Source organism: Podarcis bocagei (assembly GCF_964188305.1).
Source record: "Podarcis bocagei genome assembly, chromosome: 1".
In the NCBI taxonomy this organism is placed as follows: domain Eukaryota; kingdom Metazoa; phylum Chordata; class Lepidosauria; order Squamata; family Lacertidae; genus Podarcis; species Podarcis bocagei.
The window spans coordinates 123,623,080-123,645,167 of NC_138125.1; the positions used below are offsets into that span (position 1 = coordinate 123,623,080).

A 22,088-nucleotide genomic window follows, 5' to 3' on the forward strand; every position below is an offset into this window, starting at 1 on the left:
CAGCCAATAAGAAAGGATGCACACAGGTGATTGGCCATATGATGATCAAGTGTCATGAGGCTCTATGCAAAGAGATATCCAAACTGAAATCATCAACAATGGGGGAATTCCCTGTTATTTTGGTAGACGCAAAGCAAGCACATCTACATAAATCTGTATCTGTGCCAGCTTGAGAATACTTTCAGATTTAGCCTGTAACTTGTAACTTGCAACTAGCCTTTATTGGCATAAGTGAAAACAGTAAACTCATACAAAGTCATCCAAATACATTGATAATCCAAACACATACAATATATATAAGACTAGATAACCACCATTGAATAAATCAGGCAATTTTAGATTTAGCTTTAAAGATCTCGGCTAAGTTCCTCAAAACAATCTTGGTACAGATTCAGGTCTTGATATGCAATGATTGCAATGGAATAATTGACTTGTGCATCAGACTGCACTTTCCTTCACAACTTTGTTTACTTATCCCATGCCTATTTGTAAATTAATATTTACAGCATACAAATCAGCAGTATTGAGTAAGAATGCCTTATAAGTGAAGCATTCGGCTGCCAAATATATTAACTGGTGCAAATCCTTGGATACATTAGCTGCATTATGGAATATATTACTTTGCCATTCATGTCATTCACTTCTTGTCACATGGAGCATGTCATCTAAGTTGCAGTTATTGCAATACAATTCCAGTGTTGCTATCAGAGCGGGCTATAATTAAGTGGCAAAAAGAATAATTATTCCCTGCTTTGTGAAATATATTTTATCTGTGCTGTAAGTCACAGGATATATTTCCAGTGGTCGGGAATATATTATGTGTGCTTTGATTTATGGACTCAGCGTGTGGGGAGAGCGTTGTCCTTTCCCACAGAAATTACAAAAGCTTAGAAGACCTTTTAAGCCGACAAATAAAAGCATAACTGGATATGGATGACAAAATGTGGCTTTTTGCCTAATTATCAAGCATCCACTATACAAATTTGTTCATTTTCCATCAAAGCTTTGAGCCTTTTATGTGTGTGACGTGTGTATGTGTGTTGTAGATATGTGGGAAAAGGTTGCAGATCAGTGGTAGAGCATTTGCCTTGCATGAAGAAGATCCCACGTTTAATTCCTGGTATCTCTAGGTAGGGCTGAGAGAGAGATCCCTGTCTAAAGCCTTGGAAAACACTGGCGGTCTATGTACTGTACACAAGACTGAAATGGATCGATTGTGCGACTCCGTATCAGCTAACTTAACTTCTTATGCTTGGCGTGTGGAGATGGATAGATAGAGAACGCGCAGAATAAACCAACAAGAAAGTCATCAAATACTACATAAGAATTTGACTATAATTTTAGTACTAGCGCTTGCAATTCAAAACCACTAGCAGTGAGATTGTTTTTCATCATAGGCAAAGGGCTCACTGTATGATTATGCTACATTTTCCCTTACTCTCAGTGCAGCTGTTTCTCACCAAAGCTTCAATTCTGCTGCCAATGGAATAGATGTGAATTGAGATGGGTTCAAAATTGCCTAGTTAAAGCACACTCTGCCTTTTGCTCCATCTTTTCCAATAATACTGACGAGCCCTTTTGTTTCAGCTCGCATTTGGTCTCTACACTCTGTCTCATGGGTATATTCTAAATTCACTGTGTCTGATGGTATTGTTTTTACAATGTTGTTTGCAGGGAGCACCTGGAGCTCCTGGCTCACCTGGCCTCCCTGGTCCTGTTGGTCAGCCCGGTCCACCTGTAAGTACAAGTAATGCTTCTCTAATCTAATATCTTTTCTCACTGAGAAATAGGATCACGTTTCATGAATAAGGGCCAAACCAACCATTACCTAGACGATTACCATTTTGATTTAGCATGCTTCCAGACTGTCACTATTTCGGTGTGGGGTCAATTGTGACATTTCAACCTCTGGAAATTTCTGAGGGAAATGCCAAAAGAGATATCCAGCTAGTTGTTTTCACATGGAGCCCTTTCAGACATGAAGCTAAGTTATGGGTGCCCAGTATGCATGATGTCACAATGTCACATTATGATGTGACATTATGACATCATGCACGGCCCCTGGCCTCAGAACCTGACTTCTGGTGGTACCGGAAGTTGGGTTTGGAGGTCTCAGAAAGCATCTCCAAGGCTTCTGAGATGCTGTCCGAGGCCTTGCAAGATCTCAGAAGTTGCGTGGGGGCCCTGCAGTGCGGGTGCTGAGCTAAACCATACTTCAGTGCTATATAAAGGAGTCTCAAGTTGGCCTGCTCTCCTCTCCCTGATCCATCCCCAGCTCCAGAGAGGAAGATTGGAAGCACCCAGTTCCACAAATGAGTTCCCTATTTCATCCAATCTCCAAGGATTCTGGTTCGTTTAAACAAGCTAGGATCAATCCATCATTTTTTCAAATTAACCAGAATTCTCCAAGTTTGAGCATGACAAGGAACTCTGGTTAGTCTATTAGCAAAAGTGGATTGTTATTATCTCTTCTGTTGCATACCAAAAGGGGAGAGTGGAGAGAAAACTGAGGCTCACTCTTGCAGAATTAAACTATGGTTTTAGCGTTGTGTCCAAACGGAGCCATTTAAAAAATTTTAAAATATGCAGATAGCACAAATTATTGCATGCTCTTTGATGGAATCTCTCTGAAGGTGTTGAAGGAATTCATTGTCGATGACTCCCTCCTGATGTCTCAGAAATTTGGAATTTGTGATTGCAACATTTAATGAGCCGACTCAATCCATGATTCCTGAGGTGTGCAATTTGTCTCGCCTAATAGGGACCCCACGGATACCAAGGCCCCCCTGGTGAACCTGGGCAAGCTGGTGCTCCGGTAAGTATCAGTGTACACTGTTAATTAATTGGTCTCACAATTTAATTTTGGTAAATTGTGGAAACACTTACCTGAGGCTCGCAGGCACATTTGAAAAGAACCTTGTCTCTTGGACTGGTGCAATCATAAAGTATTGGGGAGAATACCGCCTTATCCTACACTCTGATTAGAAGGTGAAAGTGAGGGCAGAGGAGCATCTGGAATGCTTCTATCCATTTTTGGAGACTTCCGGAGGCGGCGCCAACAGCAATGGTGGTCTCCTTCTGAGCAGGAGGAGAAGCTCCGCAGAACCTGGGGTCTTACCGCTACGGCGCAGCGGGGACCCGTAAAAAAACCGCAGGTGGGAGAAGCCTGCGGCCGTGGGACTCGGCGGGTGCCAGAAGCGGGCCCCCCCCCAAAGTAGCTTCTATCCATTTTTGGAGGCTTTGAGCATTTTTCTTTCTCAAAAATGTTTCGCTACCCATTGGAAACCATAGGAGAGAAAATGGAGGAAGAGATTTAGTCAACAGTGTGACTAAGTTTGTTCCTGGTTTGTGGAAGTGTCAGGGGAGCGTGACAGCTTTGGATCCTTCAGATCCAAGCCTCTCGCATGGACAAGCCTAGAATGCCTCTGACATGACCCCCGCTTTTTGAGGGGCCATATGGACATCAGAGCTCTGCCAGGGCAGCAGAAAAGGAGGCTTTGATGTCACTCTCCAATGCTAAGAATTTTGTCTCAGATGCTGGAAAGATGAATTCAGTATTCTTATGGTCCCTGGAATGCCCTTGCAGAGGTAATAGGATTGCACCCTTAATCTGCTGAGGCAAAAGTGCCAAATAAATGTTTATTATTATTATTATTATTATTATTATTATTATTATTATTAATATCCTGCCCTCCCCGGCCAAAGCCGGGCTCAGAGTAGCTAACATCATACAAGTAAGATAATGCATAAAACAAGCGATCAATAAATTAAGATACATCCCACAATTAATTCAAATAAATTAAAATTAAAACTGGACAAGTAGCAATCTTCAGGTTAAAATTGAAGGTGGTTACCAACTGATAATACCGCTGATATTACAAGCACCTGTGAGCGGGCTGGGAACTGCCTTCGTTCTTGCTCTTATACAAGGAGAACTTACTTTGAAAGCTCCAGCTGTGCTCAGGGACATATACACTTTTGGGGAACATATTTTTAAAGATAATATCAGGTCGTTCAAAAAAATCAATACAATATTTATTTATTTTTACTTTTTAGAGCATTTACTTTAAAAAGCATTAAAGGGACAAATTGTCACATGAGTTAATTTTTTTCAGATAAACTGAACTACAAAACCATGACCAGGCAACATTCTCTGAGAATCATGTTCATGCTAATTGGTCTCACGAAAGTGAATTTCTCCAGCCAAAGCCTGAGAATATAGATTAATAAAACAATGTCCTGCATAATGTTTTGCAAGACTTCTGAAATCCTAGATTTCACCATGTGGTGGGAGGGACAATAACAAGAAATATTCAGCCATGAAATTAACAAACAACAAGTGCCATATAATTGACATCACCCTACAAATCCATTGTGGATAGATTCACAGCCGCCATATTTTGGGCACCAGTTTCTCAATAGCCATAGTGACTACAGACTCCATCTTACTATTCCACTTCATGGAAGGTTGTAAACAGTTGCAGAAAAGTAGGGGAAATCAGTTTGGACTCCGACATCACCTGCTGAGTTCTCTTTCTCTCAGAACCTACATAATCTGATTTCCACTGGCTATCATTTCTGTAGACCACCATATATTGTTTCTGTTTTTCAGGGTCCTGCTGGTCCACCTGGAAATATGGGTCCACCTGGCCCTGCCGGAAAAGATGTAAGTTAAGTTCATAGTTAACATTAAGCTTATAATATTACATAAGGCTATCTAAGGAGAGTCATTTTCTTCTACACCGTTGGTTTGAATCCAAAGGTGGATTGTACAGGTAGAAAAGTACTTCTCTTGACACAAGGTGTCCCCCCATTTCCTGTTTTGCTCAAAGATCGATGAAAGAGACTTCAGACGCCATGAATGCTGATTTGCCATCCGCTAGCCTAAGTTCCTGGTTCCTCTTGTTGACAGGGACAGTCGAGCACATTTTGCCATGTGGGTTGCGGGGGTGGGGGGCACACGGGGTAGATGGGCATGCAGTAGAGGAAGTAGTGGCAGCTGACAAGAGCAGCAAATGGCAGGCTTTGTGCTCCACAGAAGCCGAATCTACCACCCCTCCCAGCTGTCTAGTGCTGGCCACCCTGAGGCAATTGCCTCACCATGCCTCATAGGTGGGCCAGGCCTGCTTGTTGAGCTCAAAGCCAGAGGGTTGTATCGGGCCACCCTTCCATCATATACACACCTTAGTATACACTGGAAGACCTGCACAGGTTGCTCATTATTTGCACAATGAATTGTGAGAATAGGTCAATTAAAGTCAACAAAACATTATTGTTCTTCTCATAAAGGAATGCCATTCACAAAACTGATTTTCCTGTTGTAGGTCTGAGCCTTCTTTTGAACTCTTAAGAATTTACTGAGACACTATAGCAAGACAATGCATTATTATTATTATTATTATTATTATTATTATTATTATTATCTCTCTTTAGGGAGAATCTGGAAGACCTGGCAGAACCGGCGAACGTGGATTACCTGGTACTCCTGTAAGGAAGGGGAAAAAAATATTTTCTTGGTTTTGAGTATAAATATGGGTGGTTCTGGAAATGTGGTCCAATCTGAATATGGCTGAGGACAGTTTAGATTTACAACAGGGGGTTGCAGGAGGTCACAGCTCAGAGGCAGATGAGAGGAAAAGTTGGGAAATAATGGGAGAGGAGGAGGCAGGACCAGAACGGCAGCTGGATGACACAGTGTCTTTAGAATGCATTCTAGACCCCTCATCTCCCAGTACCTGGTGAGCCTTAAAAGTAGGAGAGCAAAGAGCTCAAAGACAGAGGGCACCCATAGAGGAGGTGATGATGATGACGAATGAGGAAGTAGGAGAGACGGGGGGTGGAGATTCACTCGGGACAGCGCCATTATCTAAGAGACTGGGTTCTATAGCCTCTCTCTGTAAATATTGACTAAAAAGGGACAGTAAGGAACCTTCCTTTGTCTTTATATTTTCCCGGGAAACCAGCTGGGAGTTCCTGACAGCATCCTGTCACCCAAACACCTAGAGCTGCTCAGGATCTCCCTTGCATGGAGGAGCTCTTCCCATGTACATGTAACTAGGCACATCAGGTACATCCAAACCCTGGCCAGATATGCAGGTAGCAGGGTACGTAACCACAATGCCTGCCAGCAGTGACAAGACTAAGTCCATACCACCCTGAAACTGCCCCACACATTAATTCAGTGCTTTGTGGGGTTGTTTGAACTCCCTGCTGGAAGCCATGCATTGCAGGATTGTCCCAATGGGGGGAGGGGAAAAAAACCACTTCCCAATTTGGAGAGTATTTCCACAGTATCATGATGTGTAGCAGTTGTAGAAATGTGGCTCTTGGAAGCTGTGGGAATGAGGCACATGAGGCCACATGTGTTGGGTGAAATCAGGCCATTACTTTATGGTTATACAGCAGGTAAGTAGGGGTGGCATGGCAGTAGGGTGAGGATCAGGTCATATTCCAATCAGCCCTTGCTTCAAATAATAATGTGCTCAGAGATTCGTTAGTTTGTTCGTTCTTTTGTCTTTCTTTCTTTCTTTCTTTCTTTCTTTCTTTCTTTCTTTCTTTCTTTCTTTCTTTCTTTCGTTTGTCTGTTTGTTTCAATCTGAGGGATGCCCAGAATAAGACATGCTTAGAACAAACCCAGTGAAATCGGTGGATATACTCTGAGTATGACTTATTTTTGTATCACCCTAAGTCACATTTGGGAAAATTTTGGCCCTCCGGATGTTGCTAAATAACAACTCCCATCATCCTTTGCTTGCTGGGGCTGATGGGAATTGTAGTTCTGAAACAACCGGGGAGCCATTGAACTGAGAATGCAATAAAAACTTTCAGTGAATATTTATATAAAATTATCTCCATTTTACATGTGCCTTCATGGATTCTTTTTCTACTACCTCTCATTTCCATTTAGGGTCACAAAGGTCCCCCTGGCATGCCTGGCATGCCTGGAATGAAAGGTCACCGAGTAAGTATTTTAACTTCAGCCAGTGCATGTTAGAAGGCATATCAACAAGCGGTAATTCTCCCAGTTCTTGTATATAGCAGAATCTTACTCAAGCCAATGAGATGTTTATTCACTCAAACACTTTTCTAAGCTAAACTAGCTGAAGCCCCAAAGATCAGGGCCCCAATTCAACCAGTTAGGACAAGGTAACTGCAATAACTTTTGTTGGCTTGGGGTCCAGTTGTGTTAGCAAGTATTCACTGGCAGAGTCAGTGGAAAGAGGAAATATTCTCAGATGAGTACAATTTTTCATTAGCACTGCTGTGTTCAGGCAATTTCAATGGAGAATTCTTTTTTTCTATATAAATTGGCTTTGGAGCTATGCAGGCCCATTTCCTTGGAGTTTGCATTCCTGGGGTTACTTTTTCTCTGGCATTAAGAAGAGATTTTCAGAATTTCGCCTGAAGATCCTCCTTTTGTTGTTGTTCTATATTATTTTAATTTGGCGGCTGCTATTTCCCTCCCACAACGCTGTTTCTCTACCATGATTGGAGAATCCAAAATGGTGGTCAGACTGGCAACACAACTGCTGTTACTTCCACTTGAGAAGCTGTTGAATAATGTCCGTCACCCCCCCCCCGTAGAATAAATAATAAATAAATATAAATTCTGTGAAATTCTTAACCCCCTCCTCCCTGAAGTTTCTTTGACCATAGTTAAGGTAAATGATTTCTATTTGTGCGTCTCTACTCAGATGTAGGCAGTGCTTTTCTTCCCCCCCCCAAAAAAAGTTTAGGAGTACTCTCATTTTGACTCAAGAAACTCACCATTTTATAGTTCAAATCGGGGAAAATGAATATAGTAAATGGACAAAAGTACAAAGATTCAAAAAATGTTTAGGGATATGCGTACCCCTGCATCCCCCCCCCCCCGGAAAAAAGCACTGGTGTAGGGGGAAATGAACAGAGCAAACTCTGTTGTTTATCAAAATGGGAGACAGGGAGAGAGAGAATGGCATTTTCCAAAGAGATGTGCTAATATATTTATTTCCTTTCCCAAAGGGATTTGATGGAAGAGATGGTGCCAAAGGTGATGCAGGTGCTCCTGGTCTGAAGGTAAAATATGTTTATTCTAAATACTGTACAGAACCGCTTCTACCAAATTAGGGATTGTTTTAAATGTATGCCTGAAGGGGCCATTAAGCTGTATTATGAGGCTGCATGCTTGGTTTGGTTGAAGGAGTGGATGACCCTAAATATGGGATTTTTAAGTGCATTTAGCTAAACATTCATCTAGCCTTCTCTGCTTGAACAATAAGGTTTCCCAAACGCAGGGGGGGACTTTAAGTGGGTTCTGCCAAATGCAAAGTTTGGGTGAGAGTGGCATGCACAGCCCCACACCAGTTCCATGAATAGAATTAGGAATGCCTGAATAGAGTTTAGGGCGGCAATTTTATATACTCTTACCTGGTAGTAGGGATGGGTGACAAATTCAGTTTGGTTCACAAGACATAATATATACGGCTGTCCTTTGGAGCTCTCTGAATTTTGCACTTCTCTGGCATAAAAGGTATACAAAATGTCTATGTTGCAGGAAAGTGTGCATTCTATTAATTAATGCATTCTATTACTAAAAATCACATACAAAAATGCCTTACATGAGGGGGAAATTGCTTGCCTAAAATGTGTATATTAGGCAAAACTACAGTTAAAATGATGTGTATATTGTGAGAAATGTGCCTACAAATTTTCACGAGGACATTTTTTACATATATATTTCTCAAACCAATGCAAAAATATGTGAACTGAACTTAAGAATGGAAAAATGAGAAACTGAGAGAAAACTTGAGACTGACAGGTTCTACCATCCCTACCTAAAAGCAAGCCATGCCAAAATCAGTGGCGCTTGCTTCATTCTGAGGCTGAGTAAACCTGTGTATTATTGCACCATAGTATTTGCTTAATTATGCAACCCCTTCACACAATTAATTTAAGAAGAATAGGAAAATATTTACCGTTTCACATGAGGTTTTAATTCCAGAGATCCCTGTGTTCAGCAAAACCCAGCAGGAACTCTACAACACACAAAGACTTTACATGCTCACCCAGTTGTCTTTGGTAATGTTGATCTGACTTTCCAAGCAAATGATCGCTCTCCCCTATGGCCCAATCCAGCCAGGATCACTGCCCAAGATAGTGCAGGCAGATTTGACCTATGTATTGCATTTTTATTTTTATTTTACATATGAGGGTCTGATCCAAAAAGTGATCCTCATATAAAAGCCTGCTTCCATGAACTTATTGACCTTGCTGGATCAGGGAAAAATATTTAACGATTCACAAAAGAAGAAGAAACAGTTTTCAAAACACACCAGATAAAATGTGAAACAATATATGCTGTATATTTATCCAGTGTTTTCTTTATTAAATAGGGTGAGAATGGTCTTCCTGGAGAAAATGGATCCCCCGGACCAATGGTAATTTGTTTATTTCAAAACAATTGAGTAGGAAGTCTCAAAATGAATACTTGATAGAACATTCAGCTATTGGATTAAATTTATAAGCCTTGTTCCCTTTGCTATAAATACTTCCAGGGCAGCACACACAGGAAAACCAAGGCAAAACATTAAGATGACCTTTATTATTATTAAAAATGTAAATAAAACAAGTGTAATAGATATAAAATAATCACATAGGAACAGTTAAAAACCTGGAAAATTAAAACAGTTTTGTTTTCCTCTGGCTCAAAAAGATAGCATAGTAGATGCCGTAAATGGGGAAAGATTCTGTAAATGGAATTCCACAGCTGAGAAAGTCACCTGCCTCACTTCAAAAGGTGGGGGTATCAAATAGAGCACCTCTGGTGATTGTGATATCAGTTTATGACAGGCTATAATGGACACAGGGTGTTCCTTCAAGTATCATTCCCATCTCAAGCTATATAGGGTTTCAAAGGTAAGCACTTACCTTTTGAATAGCCTGCAGAAATGAGCTGTGGAGCTGTTTAACAACCAGTAATATATGTTACCGGGACGAGGGTGGCACTGTGGGTTAAACCACAGAGCCTAGGACTTGCTGATCAGAAGGTCACAGTTCGAACCCCCGCAATGGGGTGAGCTCCTGTTGCTTGGTCCCTGCTCCTGCCAACCTAGCAGTTCGAAAGCACATCAAAGTGCAAGTAGATAAATAGGTACCGCTCCAGCGGGAAGGTAAACAGCGTTTCCGCGCGCTGCTCTGATTCACCAGAAGCAGCTTAGTCATGCTGGCTACATGGCCCGGAAGCTGTACGCTGGCTCCCTCGGCCAATAAAGCGAGATGAGCGCCGCAACCCCAGAGTCGGTCACGCCTGGACCTAATGGTCAGGGGTCCCTTTACCTTTAATATATGTTGCCACCAGCTAGTCGATTGTGCATCTGTTCCCTTTTGAGAAGAAATTCCATGCTGTTATCCATTTCTGTTGTCCAAAAAAGGGCTTCCTACTACACAAACTCAACTATCCCTTAGCAGCTAAGTATACATAGAGTTGGTAGGTACTGTCTATAAAATGATGCGGGTGGCACTGTGGTCTAAACCCCTGAGCCTCTTGGGCCTGATGATCAGAAGGTCGGCGGTTTGAATCCGTATGACAGGGTGAGCTCCCTTTGCTCTGTCCCAGCTTCTGCCAACCTATCAGTTTGAAAGCACACCAGAATAAATAGATAAATAGGTACCACTGCGGCAGGAAGCTAAACGGCGTTTCCGTGCGCTCTGGTTTCCATCACGGTGTCCCATTGTGCCAGAAGCAGTTTAGTCATGCGGGCCACATGACCCGGAAAGCTGTCTGTGGACAAGCACCGTCTCCATTGGCCTCAAAGCAAGATGAGTGCCGCAACCCCATAGTTGCCTTTGACTAGACTTAACCGTCCAGGGGTCCCTTATCTTTTATTTATTTTATAAAATGGTGGAAGTATTGGAGTGTGGAGATGGTGTCCTCCTAAATAGACACTGCCTCCTCCAAGCCACCCCAGCTCCTATAGGCAGTGAATCCCAATATACATGATCAAAATAGTCTTACTATGAGGCCAAAATCTTAAAGAGTCATTGGTGGTGTTTCTCTCATAAAGGTTTTCCAGCTATCCAGTCAGTGATGAATAATTTTAAACAAACTGTGTTTGATTTCCATTCCTTCACTGAATTTCATATATATTCATTAGGGTCCAAGAGGTCAGCCTGGTGAGAGAGGAAGACCGGGAGCTCCAGGAAGTGCTGTAAGTTACTGAACCAAAACTTCACATTGATTGCTATTTTTAGTCCTTCAGGCAAGGCATCTACAGTAGGTCTCAAGAATCCTGGAAGATAGCATGCAGACCCAGAATTTTCTCATGTTGCCTCTGGTTTTCTTGTGTACAAAAGGAGACGACAAAGTATAGCATGAGTGTGTTTGGAGAAAGGGTCCGTATGTTACAAAAGTACCATCCACGCAGAACAGGGAGGTTTCAGCAGGCTGAGAAGAAACCCCAAGGATTGCAGAAGCTCAAGAAAAATATTGGGATTGGGGGCTAAACTGGGGAGGGTGTGCAGACAAGCCTCTGAATATACAGTGAATCTCTACATGTTCTGTGCAGAGATTTGTCAGTGATTGTTGTTGTTGTTAATATGCTTATTGGTGACATTTTAAAATCAATAGGTGTATGAAAAACAACATGTATTATTATTATTATTATTAGTAGTAGTAGTAGTAGTAGTAGTAGTATTATTATTATTATAATTATCATCATCATTATCATTATCATTATCATTATCATTATCATTATAGCAGCAATCCTAGATAGGATTGCATCCTCCATGCCTTGTTGGAGGCCTGGCTACTGACTGTCAAGAATGGTGAACTATTTATATATCCTCCGCTCCTTTGGCACTGATGCCCCCAAATTCTGTGTTTTTATTTTCTAAGTATATCCCAAGTGCCCGTAGTAAGAATCAAATTATTCTCCCCCTATACCAGGATTGAGGGACGCGGGTGGCGCTGTGGGTTAAACCACTGAGCCTAGGGCTTGCCGATCAGAAGGTTGGCGGTTCGAATCCCCGCAATGGGGTGACTCCTGTTGCTCGGTCCCTGCTCCTGCCCACTTAGCAGTTCGAAAGCACATCAAAGTGCAAATAGATAAATAGGTACCGCTCCGGCAGGAAGGTAAACGGCATTTCCATGTGCTGCTCTGGTTCGCCAGAAGCGGCTTAGTCATGCTGGCCATGCTGTACGCCGGCTCCCTCGGCCAATAAAGCGAGACGAGCACCACAACCCCAGAGTTGTCCACAACTGGACCTAATGGTCAGGGGTCACATTACTTTATACCAGGATTAACACATGCTATAGTTTGTTTACTTTGTGGGCTTGGCAGCCATTATTTAAAAGGCATTTTTAAAACTGCCTTTCTTGAAGATTTGGTCCCCTTGTTTCCCAAACCCATCAGTTCCAGATTCATCACCCAGAGCTCCAATGTGCACATAAAATTCCTGAAGCTCCAAAGTTTCTGGTGAGGAGCAAGTTCAGTGTTTGCAATGAGAGGAATTTACACATGGAGTTTTCTTTCTTTCCTTAGAAACAAATGTTTGTTTAAAAGAGGGAAACATATTGATATTGTTCCGTGTCAGATTTTGTTTGTTCCTAATGTATTTAATTCCATTTGCAGGGCGGTCGTGGTAATGATGGCTCCCCTGGAGCAGCTGGTCAACCCGTAAGTAACTGTGCATTGTGTAGCTATCAGCCACTCTGCATGTATTCAAAAGCTGACCTGTTTATAACTCAGAGTACAGCCCGGGACGCAGTTGGCGCTGTGGGTTAAACTACAGACGGGGTGAGCTCCCGTTGCTCGGGTCCTGCTCCTGCCAACCTAGCAGTTCGAAAGCACGCCAGTGCAAGTAGATAAATAGGTACCACTCTGGTGGGAAGGTAAACGGCATTTCCGTGCGCTGCTCTGGTTCGCCAGAAGCGGCTTAGTCATGCTGGCCACATGTCCCGGAAGCTGTACGTTGGCTCCCTCAGCCAATAAAGCGAGATGAGAGCCGCAACCCCAGAGTCGGCCATGACTGGACCTAATGGTCAGGGGTCCCTTTACCTTTACATCTAGCCCATATATTATATTAAGTGCTGCTGAATTGCAAGCGTGACATAAAGCACTTCTGGCTTCCCTCAATGAAGGCAACGGCCAAAGTAAAACTTCAGATGAATTGTACTTCAGATATTACATTTGTTGCAGAGAACCAGTAGTGCCAGGCAACCTGCATCAGTAAAACAATGCCTGGCCATTTTGTTATCCACACTGGTATCTTCTGCTTCTATACGTTCATCCCACACCCTGGTAGTCTCTTGTTTTATTCAAACACTTGCTAAGTTCCATCTCAAAATCTAAAAAAGAGGAAGAGCTCACCCCCTGTGCACTCTCCAGAAGTAGTGACAGAAGGGTCGGATAGAGATCCAACAAAAATAAATAAATCTATCTAGTCGCGTCTCTGTGAATAGCATTTAGATTGAAATTCTTCTCAGGTTATTGATTATCGAACAAAATCTAAAACCACAGTTTCCATAAGTGCTGAGGAAACCCAGACAATGTTAGGCGTGTCTCAGTCCACTGAACAGAGTGAAATTTAAATGGGTTTACGCCATCTTGCTTTTAACAAGAGTCTTCCCTGTGATTGGGAATCAAAGTCTGTGGCTGAAGTGAAAGTCTCACCACATGAGAGCAGCTGCGCTAAAGACTCATCCAATTTGCCCTTGCCGCACCACTTTCCCCGGGGAAGCCCAATGTTTACTGCTGAATCAGAGCAAACATCAATCACATTTTCTCCAGACTAACTTTGCTCTGATTTATTCCTAAAGAGCTGGTTTCCCAGGGGAAAGCAGTGGGGCAAGTGGAAAACTGCTCAGACTCATGCTTTCTAGGCATGGGACAGGTGCAAGTTTGGATGAGCTCTAAGTCTCCATTCCATCAAAATGCAGCAGGACTTAGCCAAGAGACTAATGTGTGCTAAAATCTGTCCATATTCAGCATTATGAAATCCAAGTAACTTACCGCATTTTTTGCTCTATAAGACGCACCAGACCACAAGATGCACCTAGTTTTTGGAGGAGGAAAACAAGAAAAAAAATATTTTGAATCTCAGAAGCCAGTATAGCAAGAGGGATCGCTACGCAGTGAAAGCAGCAATCCCTCTTGCTGTTCTGGCTTCTGGGATAACTGTGCAGCCTGCATTCGCTCCATAAGACGCACACACATTTCCCCTTACTTTTTAGGAGGGAAAAAAGTGAGTCTTATAGAGCAAAAAATACGGTATATCTGGCATACTGCAAAGACCAGTGTATAACCATTTACATGATCATAACACAAGCTTCCTGAGACCTATTGTTGTGATATCCATATCCTGCTTTTTCAGTAAAAAAAATAATAGTCAAGTTTACTTTAAAATCACACAACATCAACATGTCGACCACATTTTTTAAAAATGTGTAAGGAACAAGCCATAGGAGATAGATATAAAATCTAGGGATTTGTTGTTGTTGTTAAAAAAGACCAGTTTAAGAAGCCAAAAATTTGTGTGAACAAGATGATGGAAGTCCATCAGAGATGAACAAAATGAACCTCTCTTGGTGGGGAGTCCCACAACCTAGGTGTGACCACAGAGAAGGCCCTCTGTGGTTTGCGGTAATCAAATGCAGCTTATGGTTTTGTGAGAGACCCTAGGCTGGATACCTGAGCTCAAGCTCTGTGCTTGATGTGTCACTTCAAGCACAGGGTAGCAGCTCATGATGGTGAAGGTAACCTTCCAAAGTCACACATTCAGAAAGGGAAAGATTTTGTTCATATGTGGGCCACGTAGTCTCTTGAGCCAGCATGGTGTAGTGGTTAAGAGCGGTAGACTCGTAATCTGGTGAACCAGGTTTGATTCCCCGCTCCTCCACATGCAGCTGTTGGGTGACCTTGGGCCAGTCACACTTCTCTGAAGTCTCTCAGCCCCACTCACCTCACAGAGTGTTTGTTGTGGGGGAGGAAGGGAAAGGAGAATGTTAGCCCCTTTGAGACTCCTTCGGGTAGTGATAAAGCGGGATATCAAGTCCAGACTCTTCTTCCTCTTCTTCTTGATTGTTTTCATCTATTCTCATAAGAATATGATGTAACACAACTAATACTTTTAAAAAATAATGACCTATATCATGTTTTCTTCCAATAATAATGTTGTTGTTGCTGTTTTCTTAAGGGTCCCCCAGGCCCCCCTGGACCTTCAGGATTTCCAGGTTCTCCAGGTTTTAAGGTATCTATCCTATCCTATCCCTTTCTATCCTATATGTTTGCCTTTAAATAAATGTCTCATATATGTCTCATCTGCGATCCTAAGGACATTTTGCTGAAATCCACAAATAGATGAAGTTAGGAAGTTTTATCAAAAGTAGCTCTTGGGTCTGGGTTTTTCACTAACGAAGTGTTTCTTATCTATTAATAACATGTGGGGTACGGGTGGCGCTGTGGGTTAAACCACAGAGCCTAGGGCTTGCCGATTAGAAGGTCAGCGGTTCAAATCCCCACGATGCTCCCGTTATCGGTCCCTGCTCCTGCCAACCTAGCATAAAAAGGTACTGCTCTGGTGGGAAGGTAAACAGTGTTTCCATGCGCTGCTCTGGTTCGCCAGAAGCGGCTTAGTCATGCTGGCCACATGACCCGGAAGCTGTACGCCGGCTGCCTCGGCCAATAAAGTGAGATGAGCGCCACAACCCCAGAGTCATCCATGACTGGACCTAATGGTCAGTGGTCCCTTTACCCTTTACCAATAGCATGTGAAGTGGTTATCCCCCCCCCCCAAAAAAATAATGCAGTGTGATTTTAATTGAAACACTTGTGGATTTGAATGTCCAAGTTCCAGATTTAAAATCTTCTCTATCGATGCAAACGTAACAAGGCACTGTGTAGATATCTGCAAGAGGATTTTCAGTGCCTCATCAATTATGGTTTTCAGTATCCCTTTGTGGGGAGAGTCAGAATGGCAAAAAAATGAATGTGTTTGGTGTTGATGTTTCCACTAACTTTTTCAAAAAAACAATTCCATGCGCCCTTTCCTTCACATTCTAAATAGCAACAATTATTGAGAGATCATGGCAAACATATTTGCTGACATTACTTTGTGCTGAAGAAGAATTCTTCTTCTTCTTTGGCTATCACTCGTAGCTGAGTAAGATTGTCTTCCATAAACACAGTTTTAACAGTGAGACCGTAAGTGACAGTGGAGGCCAATTCTGGGTGCACACGTCCTTCCACAGTGGGGACATTGGTTTCCGGGCGGGAGTTGATCACGGTGTGGATTTTCCAAGCATGTCTTCCTCTTAGCACGTTTATCCCTTGCGTCCTGAGTTCGAGTGTCTTCAAAAGCCCATGACACCTTTGGTAAAGGCTGTTCTCCAACTGGAGTGCTCGCAGGCCAGTGTTTCCCAGTTGTCAATGTTTATATTACTTTTTTTTAGATTAGCCTTGAGACAGTCTTTAAACCTCTTTTGTTGACCAGCAGCATTGTACTTTCCATTTTTAAGTTCAGAATAGACTACAGTGGTACCTCAGGTTACATACGCTTCAGGTTACAGACTCCACTAACCCAGAAATAGTACCTCGGGTTAAGAACTTTGCTTCAGGATGAGAACAGAAATCATGCAGTGGTGGCGCGGCGGCAGCAGGAGGCCCCATTAGCTAAAGTGGTGCTTTAGGTTAAGAACAGTTTAAGGTTAAGAACAGACCTCCAGAACGAATTAAGTTCTTAACCCGAGGTACCACGGTAGTTGCTTTGGAAGACGATCATCAGGCATCCACACAACATGACCAGTCCAACGAAGTTGATGTTGAAGAATCATTTCTTCCACACTGGTGATCTTTGCATCTTCCAGTACACTGGCATTAGTTTGCCTGTCTTCCCAGGTGACATGTAAAATTGTATCCCTCGTGTGATGTGATCTTCCACTCAATGAAAGCATCAGAAGAAACTCCAATGAAAATCCTCATTATTACATATTTTACATGGCTGTTTATAACTGTATCTATTTTAAAATTTTATATATGGACGTTTTGTGGTGGCCTATATTTGTAATGCCTAAAAAGGGTTTGGCAAAGTAGAATGAAATTATCAGGCTACTGAGTTTTGTTTGTTAAAACCGATTGCTCGCTCTCTTCAATTCAGGGTGAAACTGGCCCTGTTGGCCCCCCTGGCTCTAGTGGGTCTCCTGGAGCAAGAGGAGAACCTGGTCCTCAAGGTCAGCCTGGTGGTCCTGGTCCTGCTGTAAGTATCATATGTCCTTTATAAACCCATACATTGTTTTACTCACCTAGTAAAATCTGTTCCACAGCTTCCACGAATGTCAACATTATTACTTATTCTATTTTTTCAATTCTATTTTATTAAATTTCAACATTTTTAACTTATACAATAAAAACACAGTTTTGTCTTTTCTCTTATTTTTGTCAGCTTCCAACCTCCTTTTCCATGGAGTTGTTGTCTGCTTCACCCTATCTTCTATCTATCAAGTTGTTGTTGTTTAGTCATGTCCGACTCTTCGTGACCCCATGGACCAGAGCACGCCAGGCACTTCTGTCCTCCACTGCCTCCCGCAGTTTGATCAAACTCATGCTGGTAGCTTCAAGAACACCATCCAACCATCTCATCCTCTGTCGTCCCCTTCTCCTTGTGCCCTCCATCTTTCCCAACATCAGGGTCTTTTCCAGGGAGTCTTCTCTTCTCATGAGGTGGCCAAAGTATTGGAGCCTCAGCTTCACGATCTGTCCTTCCAGTGAGCACTCAGGGCTGATTTCCTTCAGAATGGATAGGTTTGATCTTCTTGCAGTCCATGGGACTCTCAAGAGTCTCCTCCAGCGCCATAATTCAAAAGCATCAATTCTTCGGTGATCAGCCTTCTTTATGGTCCAGCTCTCACTTCCATACATCACTACTGGGAAAACCATAGCTTTTACTATACGGACCTTTGTTGGCAAGGTGATGTCTCTACTTTTTAAGATGCTGTCTAGGTTTGTCATTGCTTTTCTCCCAAGAAGCAGGCGTCTTTTAATTTCGTGACTGCTGTCTATCAAGTTATAACCACAATATTATAATCTAATTACTTCTGTTACTCATAGCTGAAATCCTACTCACGAGTTCGTCATACTATAAAATTTCTTTAAATAGTCCAAAAAAGGCGTCCATTCTTCCATAAAACACTCATCGTTAGAATCTCTTGATTTTGCTGTTAATTTTGCCAGTTCTGCATAGTCCATTATCTTACTTATCCATTCTTCTTCAGTTGGAACTTCTTCTTCCTTCCATTTCTGCAGATATAGAATCCTAGCTGCTGTTGTTACATACATGAACAAATTTTCACATTTTCGGTGGGATTTCTGCCCCTATAATCCCTAACAGAAACACTTCGGGCTTTTTCAATAGACTCATTTTAAGCATCTTTTTATCTCAACATGCATCATTTCCCAAAATGCCCTCGCTTTCTTGCAAATCCACTGCAAATATATGTAAAAAAAACCATCTACCTGTTTACACTTTCAGTTATTATTAGGAACCTTCTTATACATTTTAGATAATCTGTTAGTTGCTAAGTACCAGCTATACGACATTTTCATATAATTTTCTTTTAGAGCATAGCAAGCAGTAAATTTTATATCTACTTTCTGCAGCTTTTCCCATGCACTCATTTCTAAACATTATTACCTATTCTCTCTAGGGTCCTGGAGGTAGAGATGGAAGTCCTGGTGCAAAAGGTCCCCCAGTAAGTAATCCTGCTGTCATACCACATTGGCTGTGCCTATGGTCTAAGCTGCCATTTTATTCAATATCACATGGGAATTTGTGAATTTGAGCACATTTTCTTTCCACACAGGGTCCTGCTGGCATGGCTGGTGCTCCTGGACTGAGCGGAGGCCGTGGTCCTCCTGGCCCCCCGGGTACCAATGGAATCCCTGGACAAAGAGGTCCAGCTGTAAGTCGCCAGCTCATCTTTGTCAAGTTTACATGAAAACTGGATTCAGGAAAACAACATCTGCAACCCTACAGATGTTGGAGAACAACACCTGCAATCTATACAGTACTTATAGGCACAAGGATATGACTTGAACCTAATTGGGGAGGATTATCTTTTGAGCTTCCAACTTTCCATGTTTCCTCCTGAAAACTATTACATCTTAATATAATAATAATAATAATAATAATAATAATAATAATAATAATAATAATAATTTTTATTTATATCCCACCCTCCCCAGCCAAGACTGGGCTCAGGGCGGCTAACAACCAATAATAAAAACAAGTTGATTGAAATACAACTTAAAAACAAGATTAAAATACATTAAAAGAATTAAGACATTAAAATGCAGCCTCATCACAGAAAGAGAAAGGGAAAAAGAAAGGGGGGAAGGGAATCAAATTGATTCTAAGCCAAAGGCCAGGTGGAACAACTCTGTCTTACAGGCCCTGCAGAAAGAAATCAGATCCCACAGGGCCCTGGTCTCATGAGACAGAGCGTTCCACCAGGCCGGAGCCAGTGGTGAAAAGGCCCTGGCTCTGGTTTACGCTAATCTAACTTTAACTTGCTGTTATTATTGATATATGCCTGGGAATAACCTGAATCAGAGGGTTAGGGAAGGCATTCTCAGGCAGAGCAGCTCTTCCCTGAAGAGGACCTGGAGGGGGAAGATTTGTCCCCACTTGTCTCCAGTGGTTTCAGAAGCAGGGAGAGACACAGACACTGAGCAGCTTTGGCAGGAGTTACCTAGCTATGAGATAATGGAAAGAGAAACAGAAGGGATGGAATAGCCAGCAGAGACGTCATTCGAGTGTGAGAGACCCCCCCTCCCCAAGAACTAGGAGGTCTGTCTGTATTAGAGAACAAAGAATGCAGAGAGGAGGAACTTACTGCTGGTTCTCAGGATCTTGGGGGGATGGAAGGGGAAGGATTTAGAGTAGCCAGCTGCTCTCCTAGTGGAGAGATGTGGATTTTTGCTTGCAACCAGATGACTGAATAAAAAAAGACTATAAATTATCAACTGCTCATTAATTCTTATCTGTGAAGTTACCAACAGGAGGGGAGGACTCTCCACGCCTTGGCAATATAATACAAATGGGGATGGCACTAGAAGCCAAAAATATTAATGATAAGAAAATATTTTACTAGATATAGTGCCATGACAAATAAAAAGGTGTAACTTTAGGATGGGTTCAGTCATGCTTAGGAATAATTCCATGTGCCTTGCATCCTAAACAGCAAGAATTCTTGAGAGATCATGGCAGACAATGGGTCATATTTGCTGACAATACTTTGTGCTCAAGATGAATATTCAGCAGCAGATTTTACTTGATTGCTTTTCGCTTGCCTACTTAACGCTAAGGGTGTAACCCAAGTGCATTGAAAAGCCATGTTTGATCAAGGCATAATCATGCTTAGAGAAGCTTCATTGAAATTAATGAGACTTAAGTTAGCTGTGACTAACTTGCCCCATTGATTTCAATGGGTCTACTCTATGTATGATTAAGTCTAAGCCACTGTGAGATTTTATGAAAGCTGTCATTGTAGTGTTTGATCTTTGATGGCTCATTCAAACAAGCAAGTCAAGCGGTGAATGCGCATGTCTGAAACAACCGTTAATCTTTACCACAGGGGCAGCTACCCTGTTGCAGCAAAATGACAAAGAGTGTCATGGCAAAAGCTTTAGTGCTGCAGAATCCACTTTGCCGAATGCATACAACGTGATCCTAAATCTCAGAACAGCACAATTTTTCTCCTAGCGTGTGTGGTTCATTTGGTCTCAGTCAGTGAAACCTCACATTCTATCGGAAGTATAATGTGAGGTATAGGGATGTGGGTGGCACTGTGGTTGTCGGTTTAAATCCCCATGACAGGGTGAGCTCCCGTTGCTCTGTCCCAGCTCCTGCCAACCTAGCAGTTTGAAAGCACACCGGTGCAAGTAGATACTGCAAATAGGTACCACTGTGGCAGGAAGGTAAATGGTGTTTGCATGCACTCTGGTTTCCGTCACAGTGTTCCGTTGTGCCAGAAGCTGTTTAGTCATGCTGGCCACATGACCCGGAAAGCTGTCTGCAGACAAACTCCGGCTCCCTTGGCCTGAAAGCGAGATGAGCGTCGCACCGCATAGTCTCCTTTGACTGGGCGTATCCATCCAGGGGTCCTTTACCTTTACCTTTTTATAATGTGAGGTGCTTCACCTGCTGGAACAATTGCTGTTTAATAAGTCTTTCGGTTAAATTTTAAGGGTTGTGTGTTCTCTTTAGGGTGAACCTGGTAAGAATGGCGGAAAAGGAGAACCGGGACCAAGAGGTGAACGAGTGAGTATTTGTCGACCCAGTACCTAGTAGGTTTGGATGGGGGGGGGGGAATGTAATTCCTGCTTATGGAAAATTGGTTTCAAAAGATATCGGTACATTGCTGTAGTGAGATTTTATCTTTGGGACTCCTCCAGCTTTACCAGTTAATAATATTTTATTGTATTCCATTATAAGGGTGAAAATGGTACTCCCGGCGCTGCTGGTCCTCCAGGAGAAGAAGGCAAGGCAGGGGGTCCTGGTCAACCTGGCACAAATGGCATACCTGGAAGTCCAGGAGAACGCGTAAGTACTTAGCAGATCAGGTTTTAGACAAAGGGAAACACACCTTTGAAATAACTCGTGTGACCAACAGTGCAACCAGACTCATGTCTGCTCAGAATTCAGTTCAGCTGAGTTCAGTGGACTTACTTCCAGCTAAGTATGGATAGGATTGCAACCTAAATCCTACTGAAGCAGCAAAACATTAGCCTGGCCCAACTTAAGGGACTATTCAGAAGACGGTAAATTCAAGAGAATGAAATGGAGTAAGAGCTTTTTTCACTAGAAAAAAGCCAACGAGATTGTTGAATATACATATTCTTGAATATATATATATATATATTGAGAAACAGTGTGGATTTGCAGCGTGGTCCCCAACTATAGCACTTTCCCTCATCGGTAGCATTAAATTGTAAGCTCCTCGGTACAATGACCTTGTCCTTTCATTAGCTGGATCAGGTCCAGTGTACATGAATTCTAGAGCAGCAACAGATAAACTTTTCATCCAATGTGAAATGTCGCCTACAGTTATTCTTTTG

General features: G+C 42.4%; 1 protein-coding gene across 2 annotated transcripts in view; it reads left to right on the plus strand.

Annotated features, from left to right (window-relative positions):
* COL3A1 (collagen type III alpha 1 chain) overlaps positions 1–22,088 on the plus strand; it is a 95,862-nt gene that overhangs the window by 44,878 nt on the left and 28,896 nt on the right. The window contains exons 6-20 of one of the 2 annotated variants that reach the window (XM_081194688.1): positions 1,675–1,737; positions 2,762–2,815; positions 4,613–4,666; positions 5,434–5,487; positions 6,908–6,961; positions 8,002–8,055; positions 9,372–9,416; positions 11,133–11,186; positions 12,609–12,653; positions 15,172–15,225; positions 17,131–17,229; positions 18,677–18,721; positions 18,833–18,931; positions 21,238–21,291; positions 21,466–21,573. In XM_081194688.1, coding sequence (XP_081050814.1) covers positions 1,675–1,737; positions 2,762–2,815; positions 4,613–4,666; positions 5,434–5,487; positions 6,908–6,961; positions 8,002–8,055; positions 9,372–9,416; positions 11,133–11,186; positions 12,609–12,653; positions 15,172–15,225; positions 17,131–17,229; positions 18,677–18,721; positions 18,833–18,931; positions 21,238–21,291; positions 21,466–21,573 — 936 coding nt within the window. Of the gene's footprint in view, positions 1–1,674; positions 1,738–2,107; positions 2,434–2,761; positions 2,816–4,612; positions 4,667–5,433; positions 5,488–6,907; positions 6,962–8,001; positions 8,056–9,371; positions 9,417–11,132; positions 11,187–12,608; positions 12,654–15,171; positions 15,226–17,130; positions 17,230–18,676; positions 18,722–18,832; positions 18,932–21,237; positions 21,292–21,465; positions 21,574–22,088 lie in introns of those variants that run through there. The other variant, XM_081194689.1, reaches the window with a different exon arrangement.